Genomic DNA, 19,264 nt, shown 5'->3' on the forward strand with positions numbered 1-19,264 from the left:
TCCGGAAGAGCTTATTTCCAAATGCAAAGCTTTACCAGATTAATGCTATTCACCTGATCGCCATGCAAAGGCGCCACCCAATGAACAAAGTAAACTAGATGGAGATATGATGAGAATTGCTAAGGAATCAGATGTAATGGTGTCCATTGGTCCCAGTATGTACTTCTACTTTGACAATGCATACAGGGCCATCACTGGACGAGTCATTCCTCACATTGAACTTCTTCCAAAAGTTTGGGAATTTTTGAGGAAGAAACTATCGAAATCAAAGAGAATATTGAGCAACATGTCATATTATCATACGAAGAAATAAGCTGTTATGCTGATATTGTAAGTGACTACTGCAAAATCGCTGAGTCAATTGGACAGGTTGCCCTTACTCACAACAAGCAAGTGGGCAACTCTTAAAATGGAACATACTAGGTATTCCAACGCAGTCCTCTGAAAAAGTGGAGCAACGTTTGAGTGAATTATTGGCCTGTGACTTTGAGGTCGTAAAGGTGAAGTTACCTTTCTCACGTGACCAAATTCTGACTCATATTCAACAATGCCACATCTGTGTAACAGGGTTACGCCATGTAGACTTTGGCTTCTGTGGTTTAGAAGCAATTGCAGCTGGTCTACCTACGTATGTGAATAGAGATTCCCAGTTGGGAGCATTTATCATCAAATACCTAGGTGACCATGAAGATCGGTGCTTGATAAATAGTGCACAGGAATCGGGTGACAAAATAATGACGGCAATACGAAATACTACAAGAGCATTCAAATGGGCAAACGAAGTCAAAAGGGCCTACTTTGAATGTAAAAAAATTGATCAGAGCTACGCTCGATTTGCCGCTTTATTCAGTGAAAGGAGGAACCAAGTGAAGGTACGTATGACATGATGATATTCACAATGTGACGTGATTACAATGAGAGCAACACGTCATAATCGTCGTATTTGTTTGTAAATGACTAATTCATTGACAAATGTTCAGCAAATTCAAGAATGTCGTACAAAACTATTCGATTGCAAAATGAAAAAAACAACAGTTTAAACACAATGATAATAATAATCTTTTCACAGTTTTTCCCCAACACACAATTTATGTAACTAAATATTAAAAACAAAAAGTGTGACAATACAAAGTGATGAAAACATTTTACAGCTTTTGTGCATTTATGTCACTATGACAAGAAATTTGAATCATAATTTTTGATTGCTAGAATTATTGTAATCTACAATGTCTGTGCCCCTATAAAGTGTATTTGCTGTTATTAGAATGTTATTCATGAAAATGATGTTATGACCTTATTATTGTTAAACTTTTCCAGAATATCTGTTGTGTAAACTACGTTTTATAATCTGTTTATGTTCAGCTCAATACATTTACAATTCAAGTTGCATGCAACATCCCTGGCCATATTTAACTAAACATTTGGAGTATATGTGAATAGATAGTCAATATTTCAAGTGACTGGCCAGGCAGTTTCAATCTGAGTTAGTTTGTTTCCCTATTCATTCGCCGCATTCATTACATTGCCTAGTTAAAATGAACAAAACCAAATTGAACAATATAAACAGACTTTAAAACAATGTCCCTCAATCGTACCGAACAAAAGACAATATTCAATTTATTTTATTCAGACAGTATTAATCAGAGTAACGTTTATAAGGACAAAGTCGGCCATTTTTCATGAATTTTGTATGATACGAGATACTACTTATATTGTTTGACATGTCGAAAGATACTGAATGAATCGCGACCTTGCACATATTCGACCTTGGTTTTAGACACGATCAATGAAACCATGGCGAAAATGAATTAATGGTCATGACCATTAATTCATTTTCGCCATGGTTTCATTTAATTTGTCTAAAACCGGGGTCGAATATACGCATGGTCAACCATTCATTATCTTTGGACATGTCAAACAATATAAATAGTATCTCACATCAAACAAATCATGGAAAATGGCCGACTTTGTCCCTTTAATATTGTAACTCAAACCATAATTCCGTTGTGTCTACCAGACCTTGCTGTAACCATCAAACTTAATGCACAACAGTGGAAAGAGCGCTTGAAAGAGCTGAGAGAACAACTGGAGATGGTGTTAAGGCAACAACCAGATGATCAGACTACACTTGATGAGTTGACACAGGCTATTCAGGAAGTAAATGAAGGTCTTCTGAGGTGTAAACAATCCTTAAAGAGAAAAGCTGACCAGATGATAGAAGATGAATTTGAGGAGCTGAAAAGACTCTGCTGTAACGCAAATGTAGGAGTTAATCAGGTGACAAAGATCACAAGGGGTTCTCTTAGAATTTTACTTAATTTCCTCAGTATTTTAGGTCTTTACAGATTCAAGTCATGTGCTCAGACTGGGAGATTTGCAGAGATATACGAACCATGGTTGATAACAAATGAGATGAGAGAGATAGCTGCAAAAGTGAACTTATCCCTGAAATTACAAGTCACATATGACAAGGAGAAGTTTGATGAACTTGACGCCTTCTTCATTAAACGTGAGTTTCTGCGATATATTTGTCTAAGTTATATACAGATAACCACAAAGTTCAGCCACTCTGCTAATCTGCTTATCTTTATTGAGGCATTAATTCAGCATGTTGAAATATGATCGACCATTTTTGACACAATCACACGACTCCGAGTATTTTCTTTGTACAACAGGGGATGGCAGCATATCTGACTCCTTGAGACATGTTGATGGTGAAAATGGATACAGATTTTTAAAACAACCTCAGTCAAGTCTCATGGTAAAGTAACACTATAAAATAGAGAAAAATCTTTAAGCGATGAAAATTATGTTAGTATGCAGGCAACAAGGTTGCCTATAAATATCTGACCAAGTGCTAAGATATCTCATCGAACAGTGCTTGGTTTTAATATTGTCATCAGCAAAAAACAAACAAACAAACAAAACAGATAATTGTTGAAGAATGCAGTTATATTAATATTGAAATCTGCTTCTGTTCAGGTGGAACAACAATCCTCCAACAAAGCAAAGACTGACATTGAAGAGAAGATTCCACTAGGTAATGTAATTAACACCACTGTTTTTGCCTTAATGATTGATTGCAGCCTTCTAGAGGGTAACATTTCCCACACATATTTATCTTGATGGACCTTATGAAGTATAGGGTCCATTGCACTGATTTTGGAATGAAAGACAATTTCACCATAGAAACCGAAAACATTCCGTCGGTATTTGGATGTCTCACAGAGCTACCATTTCTGCCAGTTTTAAGGCTTTTTAATTCTACATTCAAAGATAAGAAATAACTTACTCAACTGTAGAATTCAGTAAATGCCACACTACCTAACGCTGTTTCACATTCACTTTATACAATCAAAAAATCAATCAATGAAAAGCATTTGTATAGCGCCAAAATCCCTTGCGAGGTAATGTTCTGAGGTGCTGTTATATAAATAATTTTGTCAACAAAGGTGTTGTTCATTTGACTCCATCTTCTCAGAACCACTATACTGCAGTTGTTTCCATTCATATTAATATGGATATACATTTCATGAGGCTCATCAATTAAAATATCCTGTCGGTACTTAAATATCACGCACTACCATTTCTGCTGGAATCGATTAGACGACCAAATGCTTTTTTCATCTCACCCCTTCCTTTTCAGAACCACTACATTGCAGTTGTTTGCTTTCATATTAATATGGGTACATACATGTATTTCATTTGGCTGGTTCATTCGTGGTTGATTTTTCATTGTGTAATTTTGCAGCCAGGAGACTGGTACGTTTCAAACACGACCGACTACTGCAGAGTCAGCGAGTGACAACACAGTACTTGCCACAAATTCTAAATATTGGTAACTCGGCAGACATCAAACACATCACTTGTGATGTCATACAAGCACCAGTGGAAATCACAGAAAGGATCCGGCTTATCCTGTTAGCTAAGCAGGAGATACTTTCTTTGTTGGGAATAAGGGCATTCCTGGTCACTGACAGGGAAGATGGGGAACTGACAACAGAAGGTAAAGTGATACCTAATGTTTTCACTTCTTGTAATTATTAATCAAGTAAAGGATTGGCAGTACAAGAATATGAAAATTATCTACAACATGATCTAATGACCTGGGTGGCCACTTCTCGTACAACAATGGGAGCTAATTTTGATGACCTTAATGTATCCTTGTCTTGATTTTTTATCGTAGTTTGTCTAAGAGATAATTGTTTCATGCTGGGTTACAAGAAAATTTAAATAATTGTCCATTTTCACAACGTTTCTTGTTTTTGTCTGGTCTCTGAAATATACTTAATGTCCAGTATTTGGCTCATAAATTGCAACATGGGATTTTCATGCTCAATACATTCATTTTTTCACTAAAGGTACATTTCTTTTGCTAAACATGATATCAGTTGTAAAGAAAACAAGAGGGAATCCTGTTACAACTAAACACTAGTCTGATTAGATTATCCATAATGCTATGATAATGTAGCTTGACATTCTGTATAATCACACAATGAAGGTACAACGTACTACATACTTGTTAAATAGTGCTGTTACATGGATATTGTTATCCTTCCATTAACTATCAAGCCTATTTACAGTAGTTAAGACTTTTTAATAAGAGTAGAAGATGAAGAGTATAGATTGAAGAGAAATAGAACGGGATGAAAAAAGTGCAGACAGTTGTAAGGCATGAACTTTGATATTTACTCTTCACATTATTAACTTAGTAACATAACGTTTACTTCTTCAACAGCCCTAGAAACACAATTAGAAATACATGGCACTAAAGTTTCAGCAATAACAACTACACACAGAAGTTTACTTGTTAGAGGCTTATTGCTGTTTGATATCAGTCACAAAAAAGTCGGTAGCTCTTGTGATTTGTGCTTTCTGGATTTAGAGCAGCCCGGTAGACAGAGGGATAGGAAAACACCGGTTCAAATACTGAAAAGTCAGGTTAATAAAGGTGGAGAAGGAAAGTATTCTTTGGAGAAGCAGTATGAAGCAGTATTAAAAGAATTAGAAATGGTTTGTAAGGAAGCAAAGCATCTGAAACATAAGTTAGACAAAACTATGGAGGACAGAAATGAGAAGGAAAAGCAACGGGAACAAGCTAAGCAAGAAGCTGAGGTCTTTAAAACTCAGCTAGATCATACGAAAGAAGGGAAGTCAGTGTTAGAGAAACTGTGTCAGGAAAGACTTGAAGAGTTAGCTAAGGCTGAGAAAATAACATCAGAAAAAGCCATTGAAATAACATCTCTTAAAAAGAAAATACATAATCTAGAAACAAAACTTGCAGAAAGCGGTGATTCAATGACAAAAATGCAGGCACAACCGTCAAAAGCAGAAACAGAACTTGCTGAGAGCAGGAATTTAGTAGCAAAGATGCAGGTAAAACTGTCAGATGCAGAAAGAGAAGCTGGTGAAAGCAAAGAGTTAGTGACTAAGATGCAGGCAAAACTGTCGGATGCAGAAAGTAAGGCTTTAGAAAGTGACACACTGAGAGATCAATTGGACAAAACAAAGAAAGAAGTTGCACAACTGATAGACCAGTTAGAGATAGCTCAACAGGAAAGGGATGAGATAGAAGAGGAGCTTGGCAGAGAGAAGAAAGAGAAAAGTCTACCGCAGGCTTTAGGTACAGACGCAAGCAAATTAGAAAGGGGTGTGAAAGGTAAAAAGCACCATTTTAATTTCTGTAACATAATTTTTTCCACTGACTGACCCAATGCAAAGACAATTTGCAAATTTACTTATTATTGTCATGAGAAAGAAAAGTTTAATATATTTGATTTGATTCCGTTACGAGTAATATGAAGCAAGAGCATTTCATTTGTAAGCAAATTAGTATTGTAAACCACCACTCAAATACAATGCTTTTATGTCCATGCAAACCAACATAATCTACTTAAATTACTTCCATTGTAATGGTATGAGTGAACTGACTTTACAAGTGCAGTATTCACCAACATACTGATGTCAACAGGTAAATGAAAAGTACAAAAACAAACAACTTTGTTTGATCAAATGAACCATTAAGGTTTGCAAAATGAAGATATATTCTAAATAAAGCTACCTGAAGGAGACAGTAAGTAGGCGAAAACATGGACAGTGATTAATTCACTAGCTTAATGTATGAATTCATTGCAGAAGAAGTTGATTCTGGTGGCGTGTTCAGCAGACTTAGAAAATTTGTCACTGGAGATTCAGGTAAATATATCATTAATTATTCACTTTCATTTTTCAAGAAACTAATGTTTCTTATTACATATGTACCACAGTTTACGTGCATCGAAGCGCGCGCGTACTACCGGTATTTGCACTGCAGTGCAATACCAAAAACATTATGCCATTCCTTTATGTTAATGAGTATTTACCAGTTTTGACCCGGAACTACTTTTGTTTGTAAACACAAAAATTGTCGTCTGCATAATTTCATATCAGTTCGGAGGCTGTTGCAAGTTATTAGTTACCCCATAATGGATAGCCTAACCGATAAAATCTACGACAAAGAAAACTGCATTTATTTATCTCAGTGTGAGGATGACTTTTATTATCCGGAAGAGCAGTCCGTCGTCAGCGAAGCAAAATCGACACTGACAACGCAAGACGTCAGCTCAACGGAGCCACTACCTGGTCCAAGTACAAGTACAACGTTAGGTGTAGCTGTCAAGCAAAGATTCGCAAGTGTTTTAACTGAAGATGCATTGAACCATCAAATTGCTCTTCAAAAAACACAAATACCGCCAACAAGACCAGGCGTGAGGTAGCTGTCTTCAACGAGTGGAAAATAAATATGACAGCTGAACGACGGCCTCTGCATGAAATACCACCCGCGGACCTTGATAACTTACTGGCATCGTTCTTCTGGTCAGTGAAAATGAAGAACGGAAAAGAGTACGAGCCAGACTCACTGTCAAGTTACCAGAAAAGTATAGATAGACATCTCCGAGAAATGAGATACAATAAGAGCATAATTCGAGACGACGAGTTTCAAAGAAGCAGAGAATCACTCGCTGCCAAGCGCAAGAAATTAAAAGCCGAAGGAAAAGGAAACATGCCATGCAAGGCATCCGCTTTGACGGAGAGCGACGAGACCAATCTTATTGAAAGCGGCCAACTTGGCACTTCATCGCCAGATGCAATCATCAACACAGTTTGGTTTAATATGACGAAGCTGTTCGGTCTTCGTGGAAGTAACGAACACCACCAAATGACATGGGGTGACGTCGTCGTTAAGCAAGATCAACGCGGCGAATATTTGGAGTACAATGAAAGAGTCACGAAGACGCGCAAAGGTGAACCGGGAAACACACGGAAATTTTCTTCAAAGGCATACGCGGTACCGGACAATAAAAAATATGCCCCGTGCAAGTTCACCGGGAGTACGAGCTTCGTCGGCCGCAAACGATGAAATGTCCAACTTCGCCCTTTTATCTCGGCATACAAACGTCAACGGCAATCCTCGAAAGGGGCATATGGTTCCGAGCTCAGCCAATGGGCAGAAATAAAATCGACACCATAATGAAACGCATGTGTACAGCAGCGGGTTTGGATGGAAAACTTACGAACCACAGCGCAAGGAAGACTTCAATTACACGTTTGCTTCACGCAGGTGTACCACCAAACACCGTGGCTCAACTTAGCGGCCATAAAAACGTTAGCAGTCTGAACAGATACGCCGTAGCTTCGAACGACCAACAAAAACAAATGAGCGACATTCTCACCGGCGGTCAACCGAAGTATGAGCCCTACAACCTCGCAGTATTGCCGACTGGTAACACCTCTCTCTCTGCCGAAGTTTCTCACCTCAGCCTGCCATAACATCACAACAAGCGAGTGCTGTCGCGGGTATGTTTGCGAATGCAACAATAACCGGTGGGACTTTCAATTTTAACTTCACCGTAGAAGGCAACCGTAACCAATCTAGTGTCAGTGATGTGCACGCCATTGGAATGCCTGCCATGAAGAGACGCCGCCCCATGGTTATGTACGATTCAGACGATGAGTAACTTTCAACGTTTTCAGTGACACTTTTGATAGTCGTTTATCACCGGACAGTTCCCGATTTTGATATTTGAGAATTTTAAGAAAGTCGCTTTTTATGCATGGTGCAGTTTACTCTGTTTTTGTGTTTCGTCCACGATACAAATAAGCTTATAACGTGAGACTCAGACTCCTTGCTTGCCTTGGCCGCGGAGACTGAAATTTAATCATTTTTGACAAGTTACGTCTGCCGTATCGTATTCTTGAACTTCCTGTGATTTGTTTTGACAATTCTGAACAATTTCAAGCATAACGTTTGCAAAATCACCAAATAATAATAAAGTGTTCCGTTTTCAAAGTTTATTTTGGCTGTCTTCGCATTTTGCATGAGACGTATGTGTGTTGAGTACAGCCCCAGCTCTCTGACGTACCTCTGAGGTCATGTAAGTAAACAAGTAAACAATGGTTTAACCAATCAAAATAGAGGGTGTGTCAACATTGACCAATGAAAGTGAGAACTGAATCAATGCCTCATTACAGTATTGTCAATGTTATATAACTCCGCAGGATAAGGCTGACGTGATCGAGGTCGCGTTGTGAGTTGACGGAGATGTAGTACGTTCGTAATCGTCGATTCTCTCTCATATTTGACGCAAATGAAAGATGAAACATATGTAATAATAACAGAACCCCATGACCTGTCAGTGCAAGCGCGCCGTACTAGCGGTATTTGCACTCGTGCTGCGGTGTATTCGGCTGTCCTTTCACTCGCTTCGCTCGTGAAAGGACTGCCGCCGAATACACCGCAGCACTCGTGCAAATACCGCTAGTACGGCGCGCTTGCACTGACAGGTCATGGGGTTCTGTCATATGACTTATCAACCTGAAAATACTTTCATTGGCATGTTCTTGAGAATTACAGCGTTTTCTTGACAGTTAATTGATAGCACATGATAGTAAGGTCACAAGATAATGATCTGTTGGATATTGTCCTTCAGAAGTGCTGATACCTGGGTCAAAGGATTAAAGGTATTATATCAGACAGCACTGTCTCCAGCACAGATAACAAATCGTAACGTTAACCTTGCCATGCTACTATGTGTTATGAATTGGATCACATGAACCTAGCCCAGTCACAAGCAGACTGTTGCAGCTACGTACCTAAAATTACTTACAAATCATTTCCAAAAACTAAGACAGTATTGCCTGTATAGTAAGTCCTTTAATCTCAGGATTTATCAGTCAAATGCTACAAAACTCACCTTTTCTCATCCTGAAAGATGCTCTTACACAAGTACAAGTTATGCAACATTTATTTAATGTACCGTGGTGTCCTGTCGTAATTATGTAAAAGTTAACAAAATCACAATTTCTAAGCTAGGTATCTTGTGAAAGCAGTTGTACCCTTCTAAACAGCAGTGATGAGTCACATTCTGAACGAATACACATAGACTTTCTCGTTGGCAATGTAACAATATTTCAGCATGTTTGAAATTATCAGTCTTAACAGCTGTTTTTTCTCCTCTTACTACTCTGAGCCAGCGTTAACCTCAATTTGACAACATGAACTCAGGAAAGTGTAAAATAAAATCCAGATATGAACTGAAAATGCTCATATGTTTTAGAATAAGTTACAGTTGTCTGTATATTCCAACCTATCTCTGATATCATTTCAATATTTTGAAACTTCTTAACTGTTATAATCAACATCACAAGAAATATTCATCATATATAGCTTCAGTTGAAAACTATGTTAAGTACACAATCAGTAATTAGCTGAATTATCCTAAAATTAACATTTTATTTAGCAAGTTCATTTTCATTTGTCAAGTCATTCAGGTTTTATATGCCAATTATGCACGCCCTTTAAATATGCAAATTGCAATTAGTTGACATGAAAATGCAAAATGTTTTCACTACAACAATAAAATTGTCCTATCGAAATACATGGTAAGTGTCCTTAACTTTGGCAAAGTCCTTCCAGTTGATTTCCTGTTATTGGTATATTTAGGCTACTAACTATGAAAGTTAGAAATTAGCCGATGTGAAAATGCTAAATGTCTTCACTGTTCAATTATTGCATCATTACATACACATTTACACAAGTACACGGCCAGCAATCTGATACAATTTGTCAAATGAATAGCTGTTGCAATATCTTTTAAATACATAATGTTTGGCATACAATTTATTGAAAAAGCTACACAAGTGATAAAACCCTCAAAATCACATTAAAATTCTGTTACTACATCTTAAATACAAAAACATAATTATCTTGTTGGATCAACAGCATCGAACACAGAACCAAAGCCCATTGGTACCAAACTTTATATTGGCAAGAAAAAGAAGGTTGATGGGAGACATGGAGGTGAGTGTATCAGTAGAAGTGGTAAAAGTTTAAGAGAGCTTTAGTCACTCAATCCAATGCACATATGACAAAACTGGCAATCTTGATTTTGTTGTCTTTCTTTAGCACTGACAGAAAACTGTATGAGGATGAAAAATATTATAATTCAGCTATAAAGCACATCCAGTGACGGTATACCACGAGATTAAACCAGTTCGTGACATATATGAAGTGAACTGGCCATAATCGAGTGATATACCATTCGATGGGTGTGATTTATTGCTATTATATCATCCCGTGGCATATTGGGAATATTCAAGGATTCTTTTCACGTCTGGAGCAGATTTCTAAAGATTAAAATGGTGTTTTTTTCAAAAATCTAATATGGCGGCCAAGGTCACGTGACCGCATGCAATTTTATTCATCAATTCTTAAGACCTTACGTCATGCTTGCTATATAAAAAAAAATAAACTGAGAAGACCTCTAGGTCAGCAGGAAAAGCCATTTTTAAGTTTTTGAAAATCCAATATGGCCACCAGGTCACGTGACCAATCAAAATTTTAAGGATGATATGCACTAGTACTCAATCTAAGTTTAACCTGCAAGTTTATGTTCAGCGGTTTCTGAGATCAAGAGCGACACTGAAAAAAGTGACGGAAGAAGAAGAATATTGAACTCCAGTAAAACCAATAAGGGCCCAAGCCCCTAATTATATTACAATCACAATCAGTGTTACCTTTCTAGTTCCTGGAGGTATCTGTCACAAATATATTCCAAGTTGGTGAAATGCTTAATGTCTATCTATGTTCAGTACCAAGTTTTCCAGTGACTGGACTTTTCGGATTTTTCCCATAAAATTAAGGAGCAGGCTCCTGGCTGACACTATAGTATCTACAAGTTAACTCTTGGCTTCACCCTGTCCTAACTCTCGCCAGGAAATTTCACTTTCAATTTTTCCAACAATCTATCAATACAATAAACACAAAAACGCAGTGGTGCCATGTAACATGTACAAAACACATTAATGACAGTGATCATCCTAATTTCTGAAGATCTATAATATACATGAAACAAACTTTAATTCAACTGATTTGCCCTCTTGGATTTAGGACAATTAGTTGAATGTATCTAAAATTCAAAAATGCCTCTGCCATTTTTTCAGCCTGTTCTGGTCTGCTTTAACAATGAGTCCAGCAGCAGGAGGGATTGTGGTATCACTGCTCTGTACTGTCTTCAGAATGTTGTTTGCTCTCCTCCATTCAGTCTGCAGTTGTGTTTATTTGTTTGATAGCTCATCTTTCCCACTCAACACCTTCCCATACTGTGCTCTGCTTCTTTTTGTTGTGGAGGATGCAGCAGTGCTCTTTATCTTAGGGTGAGGGTATATGTCATATGGAATTGCTGGTTGTAGAGAAATAAAAAAATAAAGAAATCACACGTACCCGTGACCTAACATTTCTAACACCCACACAGTACAGATTTCAATGCAAATAAATTGACAATGTAAGAACAAGTGTTACACACTATGTCACTACCGGTACATTAATATAGAATTTATAAATTACTGCCATGATACATATCATATTTACATTGGGAACTCCTTTTGTTTTAAAGCCCCAAAAGCTGTGAATGTGTAATTGATCTCAAATTTGAAGTCTTGTCCGGACCAGAAGTCACTTTCAAAAAATAATAATGCAGTTTCACATGTATGGGCTGAGTTGACAAGCTGAACACTGTATAGATAACTTCGCTTGGGGAGTAGAGCAAGGAATTATGGTAGACATTCAAAACAAAAATGGTGAAAAAATTATTAAAAGTTAGCATTACTGGCCCTTCAAATGAGACAACCGTGTAGCATACATGTACCAGTGCTGAGTATGTGTTTTTTTTGTTTAGTATGCCATGTGTTGCATTAATCCTTCAATGCTACAGCTTCCTCAGATTTGTTACATTGCTGTCATACAGCTTTCTCAAATTGCAATATGCAATTGCAATGAAAAGTAGTTTACAACATATCAGAGCCGACTAAAGAGTGCTTATCATGTGTCTCATAAAAAGTTCCACAATACCGATACTTATCAAACTTTGTTGTCCAAAATTCATCTATTCATCACTACAACACTTGAAGTAAGTTCCATATTCATATTAGCCACCTTTCTTTTATTTAGTCTCTTGAATCTGTTCTTGTAAATACATTCAAAGATAATTTACATTTTCATGACTTAGAGAGTCATCTTTATTTACAGCCTAAGGGATCAGAGGAATATGAGGGGTCACTCAAAAATTGAAAACTTCAAGGGGGGTTGCTAAAAATGTGGAGAGGAAGAAGGGTGGGGTTACTCAATTTTTTGTGTGAAATAAATTGAAACACCTCTCCAATTGCACCATTGCACGTATCAATTTCTCAAAATTTTCGATGCGAGATGGGGGACAGCTCCCCCCCTCTCTCGTGCTCTCCCCATGGAGTGTTGTAACAGTTTTACTGGTGAAAGACAAATTGAAAATACCTCTCAGATTGCACTAGACTGCACCATTGCACACATCAATTTCTCAAAATTTTGACAGGATCGGGACAAAACAACTGTTGTGAATTCATCCTTAATTATCACAGAAACATACATTTTAATTTACCTCAGTTCAGTAACAATTTTAACAATGCACGCATCAATTTCTTAAAATTTTCTATGCGAGATTGGGGACAGCTCCCCCCCTCTCGTCCTCTCCCCTTGGAGTGTTGTAACAGTTTTACTGGTGAGACAAATTGAAAATACCTCTCAGATTGCACTAGACTGCACCATTGCACACATCAATTTCTCAAAATTTTGACAGGATCTGGACAAAACAACTGTTGTGAATTCATCCATAATTATCGCAGAAACATATATTTCAATTTACCTCAGTTCAGTAACAATTTTAACAATGCACGCATCAATTTCTTAAAATTTTCTATGCGAGATTGGGACAGCTCCCCCCTCTCGTCCTCTCCCCTTGGAGTGTTGTAACAGTTTTACTGGTGAAAGACAAATTGAAAATACCTCTCAGATTGCACTAGACTGCACCATTGCACACATCAATTTCTCAAAATTTTGACAGGATCGGGACAAAACAACTGTTGTGAATTCATCCTTAATTATCACAGAAACATACATTTTAATTCACCTCAGTTCAATAACAATTTTGACAGTTAAACATACCATATTCAGGCTTTTCATTAGAAGCTGCTAGTTGGAGAAATGACACAAGGTTCACAGATTTTTCATTTCAATTTCTCAAAATTTTCGATACAGGAGGGGGTACCCCCTCTCGTGCTCTCCCCCTGGGGGTGTTCTAACAGTTTTACTTAACAAGAAAACAATTAAAACACCTCTCAGATTGCACCAGACTGCACCATTGCACACATCAATATCTCAACAATTTTTCATGCAAGATAGGGGAAGCCCCTCCGTATCTTTCCCCCTCAGCCTCTTGTGTCTTCTCCCCCTGTACTTTCAAACTCTGCCCAGTCAGATATCCTAGTGAAAACCCTGTCATGATAACCATCCAAATTAAACAATATACTATATGGTTAGATACTAGTTATAGTGTGAGCTCTGTATTTTTTGTGACTTTGAATTTCATTTTGATGGTTTCACCTTTTTCAACTGTCATGAGATAACTAATGATAATCTAGCAGGGTAAATCAGGAGTTGAAAAGTCTTTACTGTTGCTGTATTTCGTAAATTTTACAAATATATAATTGTACTTTTCTAAGAGGGGGGTCAGTTAAAATTTCAGAGTTAGAGAGGAGGGTTACTCAAATTCATCATTGTTGGCAGGGTGGTTACTCAAAATTTCGGAGGTTCCGATGAAATTCCTTCGACCCCAGGTGATAAATAATGATGGCCCTCTTAGTGAAATGTAAAACAAAGACAGATAAAAAAAATTCACACATACCTGCAGCAAGCACATCTTGACGGGTACGGTACATCCAGAATATGGAATGGTACATGTAGCTCTGTACACTACAAAACTGACTGCAAATAAATGAATAAAAATAAAATATTAGAACTATTTCTATAACAGACAGTAGAGGAGCATGGTTACTGAAAATGGACAAACTTTGTGCAAAATATTGTTATGCTGACCTTTTTGGTACCACAGAAGTGTACAAAACAATATGTAATCATTAGGTCACTAGATGTGATTAAATAATTTAAGATATTTAGTTTGTAAAAAGTGACAAATGTCAATATGTTTATACCTTTTTTGACTTTTAATACAAGTATGTATGGCAGCTAGAAAGATAAACTAAGCTGGCCAAAATTATTTTTGAAAAATACACACAAAAGAAGCTTAGATACTGGAAAACTTGGATAATATTATTTACAACTGTTGAAAAATTATCAGTCAGTGTTGTCATTTGTCAGTCAAAAATTTACTAAAATGCTCACATCTTTGGTAAGGCTAAACGCTAAAATAAATCTGATAAAAAATACGACTGTTCTCAATAAATCAGGTGTTACAGTCCTCCATGCTGTAAGTTACACAGCAGTGAAAGTTATACAACAGAGTGACAGAAGCTACTTAAATTTTTTTTTTTAATTTTGCAAGTTAAATCATCTGAACTGAAGGCTAAGGACCTGTGAGATTTGAAATTAAAACAATTTTGAACAAAATTGAAATGTGTGAAATTGTTGACATGACACTTTAAAGGTAAATAATTGTAAGAATTTCAGAAATTTGTTGACACAATAGAAAGGAATATATTTTCCTAATGAAGCTTTCACTGAGTTAGACAAATTTCCATGTCAATTAAAATATGTTCACATCAATAATTTATTAGGGTCAAAGAAATGAAAACGTACCTGCAGCTTCTGTGTATAAACATTGACCTTTGATCTCTGCTTTACCCTACAGGTCACAAATGGACATGGCAATTATTGGGCAGTACAGAGTCTGGTACAGAGCCAGGACAGTTTAATGTACCACATGGTCTGGCATGGCATGGAGATCAGCTTGTGATCTGTGACACAGAAAACCATCGCATACAAATACTCAATAAGAATAAGGTTGTCATAGAAATTATCAGATTTGATGGTCAGTTTGACGAAGAATTCATGCCATATGCTGTGGCCATATCCCCTGATGGTCACTTCTTTATCACTGACATCGGTAATAACCAAATAATTATTTGTGACCAAAATAAAAAAATTATTCAAATTATTTCCCAAAGTGCAGACATTAAGGTTAGGAGTATTACTGTAATGGCAGCATTTATTTTGTCACTGACAACAAAGGTAAAAGTTTGATCAAATACAACATCAAAGATGGAAAACTTGTTGCAAGAGTCAGTGATCAAATCAGTAATCCACACTCTGTAATGGCGACTAGCAACAACCATCTCTTAGTGTCAGATAGAGACAAACATGTCATTCATGTTTTAGATTCTGATTTGAATTTTCTGAATTCATATCGCAATGATAGGTTAAAGTCTCCACTAGGCTTGGATGTTGATTCACACGGCAATATTTATATTTGTACAGGGTAGAGTAATGGCATTGTAAAACTGAGATCTGATGGACAATTGGATTGTGTATTATTTGAAGGTGTTGTGTATTACCCAGAGTTCATTGCAGTCAATGATGACATCACAACAACAATTGCTGTCACAGCGTGGTAGTCCGTCCACCAAATCAGTGTATACTCTGTATCAACATAGATATGCATTACAATCTCATCAAAATATCACCATTTTTAAGACATTTTTCACATTCTATACCCCAAGTTCGGACTTAACTTTTTGGTAGAATTACTAAATTAAGACATCAAGTGTGAGCTAAAATTTTATTGTGTATGAGTCGCTAGACTTGTCTATAGTGACCAGAATCCACGATGAGAATTTTTTGTGAACAAAATATGAGTAACTTTTGATGAATCATAATGAATGAATGAATGAAAGCAATCAATTAATTCTTTAAAATGCAGTGTTTAAAATTCAACTGTTTTAATTCCCAAAAATGCTTTTCGGACTAAAGATTGATTTACATACTTTCCAAGGAGTGAATGGTTTCATTGAAAACAGAAATTGGCGATTATGTAATTTCCAAACTCAAAACAATGGAATATTTTGATGGATATTGGACAGTCCTGACAAACCATCAGATCTCAATTACACCAGAGACAAACGACCGGTACGGTTCATTTGTCAGTGAAATGTACTTGTAAAACATTACCTGTATATCCTGTGATAACTCCTGCATAATATGCATTAGATATTTTCATCGAATGTCGATGGTATACTCCAATATCAACGTTTACGGAAAGTAAACGAAGAACGGTACGTCTTGGCAAACGGCCATCAACATCAAGTGCAGCGCCAGCGTGTTAATTAGTCATAGCGCCCTCGTGAGGCGTAAATCGTGTAGAATTTACTTTCGTTTAAAAGAGGGCGCTATCACAAGATTCTCAACGTGCGGTTTTGAACGCCACCAGTTAACTGTTCAAAAGCATCAATCGCGAAATGTTCTCGGCAACGAAACTTTTTCGAGTCTTTGTATATATTATGATCAGAAACGATGCATTTCGACAAAATCCAACGCTTTCTGAATGAATTATTGTTGAGTCTTCTATTTTAACAAGTATGAATATATTGTACGGTTTCTGTATCACATTTTTTGGCCAGTTTAAAAGGAAAACATATTGTTTGTTTCCTCTTCTGCTGTAATTCATAAAGACTAACTAACTATAACTGTTTCTTCGCAGATTTTGTACTTTCATCACCTACAGAGCTGTATATACTCTTAGCATATTACTGTCACATTACCAAATCTAACGTGACTCTATATTTTACCATAGACCCTCGTTTTTCTCGAGGGTCTATGATTTTACATAGCTTATCCCTACCTTCTATCTTCAATCAGTCAACAGTGCTTGTATCAAGTTTACCTAAAGAAAATACGATTTCCTCCTGCAAATTCTCTTTTGAGGACGCTCCCTTTCTAGATGAAAAGACACTGCCGAAAGGTATATTCTGAAATACATATGTACATTGATATTGTGTTGCATGGAATCAGAGACAATCGAAAACTTTTTCGAATGTCTACGATGGAATTGATATATATATATATATATATATATATATATATATATATTATATATATATATATATATTTGTGCATTTTTGTTTTTAAAAACATGATAAGATTGGAACTTATTTGGGACAATTGGATCTTCATATTTTTCAATTTTCTCAAAAGTGGTACTTGCCCTGTAGTCCTAGTGCAAACAAAAGCAAGTGTAAGCAGATGAGCTTACATTTTCAGATTAAACCATCATTACTTCACCATCCAATTATCCAAAATAAGTTCCAATCGTGTTTAAAGTAATGCGTTAGGCTTTTGTTTTTTATCGACTATCTTACAATGTTTGTTTTTCATATTCTAATAATTATAGTGGACATTTTGTTCATCAGGCAAAACTACATTGTTTCTGTATATATTAGAAATAGAGTGCAGCGTACTATCCTTGCAGAATGTCTTTAAGGTTCTCTCTTCATTCATTGTAAATATCTTTTTTTAATTCTGTAGTTTGTGAGGTTTTTTGGATGCGTAAATTTTACCTGTGCCCATTATTATCCTGTTCATGAGTTTGTACAACTGAATTAAACATAAAGCGACTTCGGCCTCAAATTTGGATATTATATTTCTGATGTCTTATTATCAATAACTGTACTCTGCTGAAACCATTTAAAATATCATTTCTTTGTTCATTATTTATTTTTGGGACAGCGTTGGACTTTAGTGTAGGAGACGCTTGATGTAATATATTTCATGTTCATCGCGCAAACTATCTCAGCTAACAACTTTCTAGAAAGAAATGAAATTCAAATAATAAGACTTATGAATAATGACAGGAAAGTTCATGAATTTGTTCATCTCCCTCAAAAACGTTGAGCAAGTTGTATTACTACGAACGACAAAATGCAAGAGGCGTCTTCCGCAGCTGACATGGGTCAAATCACCATGCAAATGATATGCTAAGCTAACTTCTGGCATAATGAGGAAAATATTTATTTGCCTGAACTGACAAATTGACACAGGCTGAGACACAAACAAATCTATAACTCACTCAACTTTGTCCATGGGGACTAACAAGGACCTTGAGCCTTTTGAGTGTTTGGATAGCAGTGTCAGATTACTTATCGAATTAATGAGATCTAAACAGAGACTGAAGTTACACTTCTATTCTATCTGTCACAAACATCCTTCCACTCATTGTTTATCTGTGTCTCATAAGAACTGATTGGCATCTGTCTGTAAACATTGTATTGAATTTGGTCTAAATGTAACATAACGTATAGGCAAATGTCCAGTTTGAGTGATCTTCCCTGTAGATTAGCCCCCCCCCCAAAAAAAAAGAAATGCTGTACCGATAACATGGTTTTCACAGATAGGGTAGGTAGGTCAAATATTTTTAATTTTTAAATATGCATTTTCAGGGTTCAGGGCAGTCAAACACTGACCACAACATTTCAAGAAAAATGTATCATACATAAAAAAGGAAAAAAAAAACATAAAATACATCCTCGTTCAAGCAAAAACCAAATGCCAATAATGAACGTGTGATTTTACGGTTTTTCTTTTGTTTACTTCCGTGTTTACATAGCTCTAAAAAGTCTAGGGTCGGCAGGTATAAAATACCGATAGGGTATGTAAGGTTATCGGAACAGCACAATTTTTTTTGTTGTTGGACTTTGAAACAGTGGTTGAACTAACTTTTCGCAGACTTATCTCAGTGAATGTATCTCTGTGGTTTGTACAGGGGCTTGAACACATAGCAAGCAGGGTTTGAGGCTCATGTTGTTGTTTGGCTAGCAGGCACCATAGGCTGTCAGTACATGTCCTGACAAAAATATCAAGGAATCTGAAAGCTATCACAGTGACAACAATGCACATCATTGTAACAAA

At 36.6% G+C, this 19,264-nt stretch overlaps 2 protein-coding genes across 2 annotated transcripts; both read left to right on the forward strand.

Annotated features, from left to right (window-relative positions):
• The first annotated feature begins 527 nt into the window (after positions 1 to 527).
• On the forward strand, positions 528 to 2,912 carry LOC139125546 (uncharacterized). Its single transcript, XM_070691609.1, has 3 exons — positions 528 to 872; positions 2,018 to 2,509; positions 2,676 to 2,912. Exons 2-3 carry the CDS (start codon positions 2,092 to 2,094, stop codon positions 2,768 to 2,770), a joined length of 513 nt encoding a protein of 170 aa, XP_070547710.1. The 5' UTR covers positions 528 to 872; positions 2,018 to 2,091; the 3' UTR covers positions 2,771 to 2,912.
• LOC139125214 (uncharacterized protein MCAP_0864-like) lies at positions 2,818 to 6,755 on the forward strand. Its single transcript, XM_070691314.1, has 6 exons — positions 2,818 to 2,823; positions 2,983 to 3,040; positions 3,752 to 4,006; positions 4,739 to 5,659; positions 6,136 to 6,195; positions 6,430 to 6,755. The coding sequence occupies exons 1-6, from the start codon at positions 2,818 to 2,820 to the stop codon at positions 6,753 to 6,755; spliced, it is 1,626 nt and encodes a 541-aa protein (XP_070547415.1).
• The last annotated feature ends 12,509 nt before the right edge of the window (positions 6,756 to 19,264 follow it).

This window comes from Ptychodera flava (assembly GCF_041260155.1).
Source record: "Ptychodera flava strain L36383 chromosome 3 unlocalized genomic scaffold, AS_Pfla_20210202 Scaffold_25__1_contigs__length_14229661_pilon, whole genome shotgun sequence".
Lineage (NCBI taxonomy): Eukaryota > Metazoa > Hemichordata > Enteropneusta > Ptychoderidae > Ptychodera > Ptychodera flava.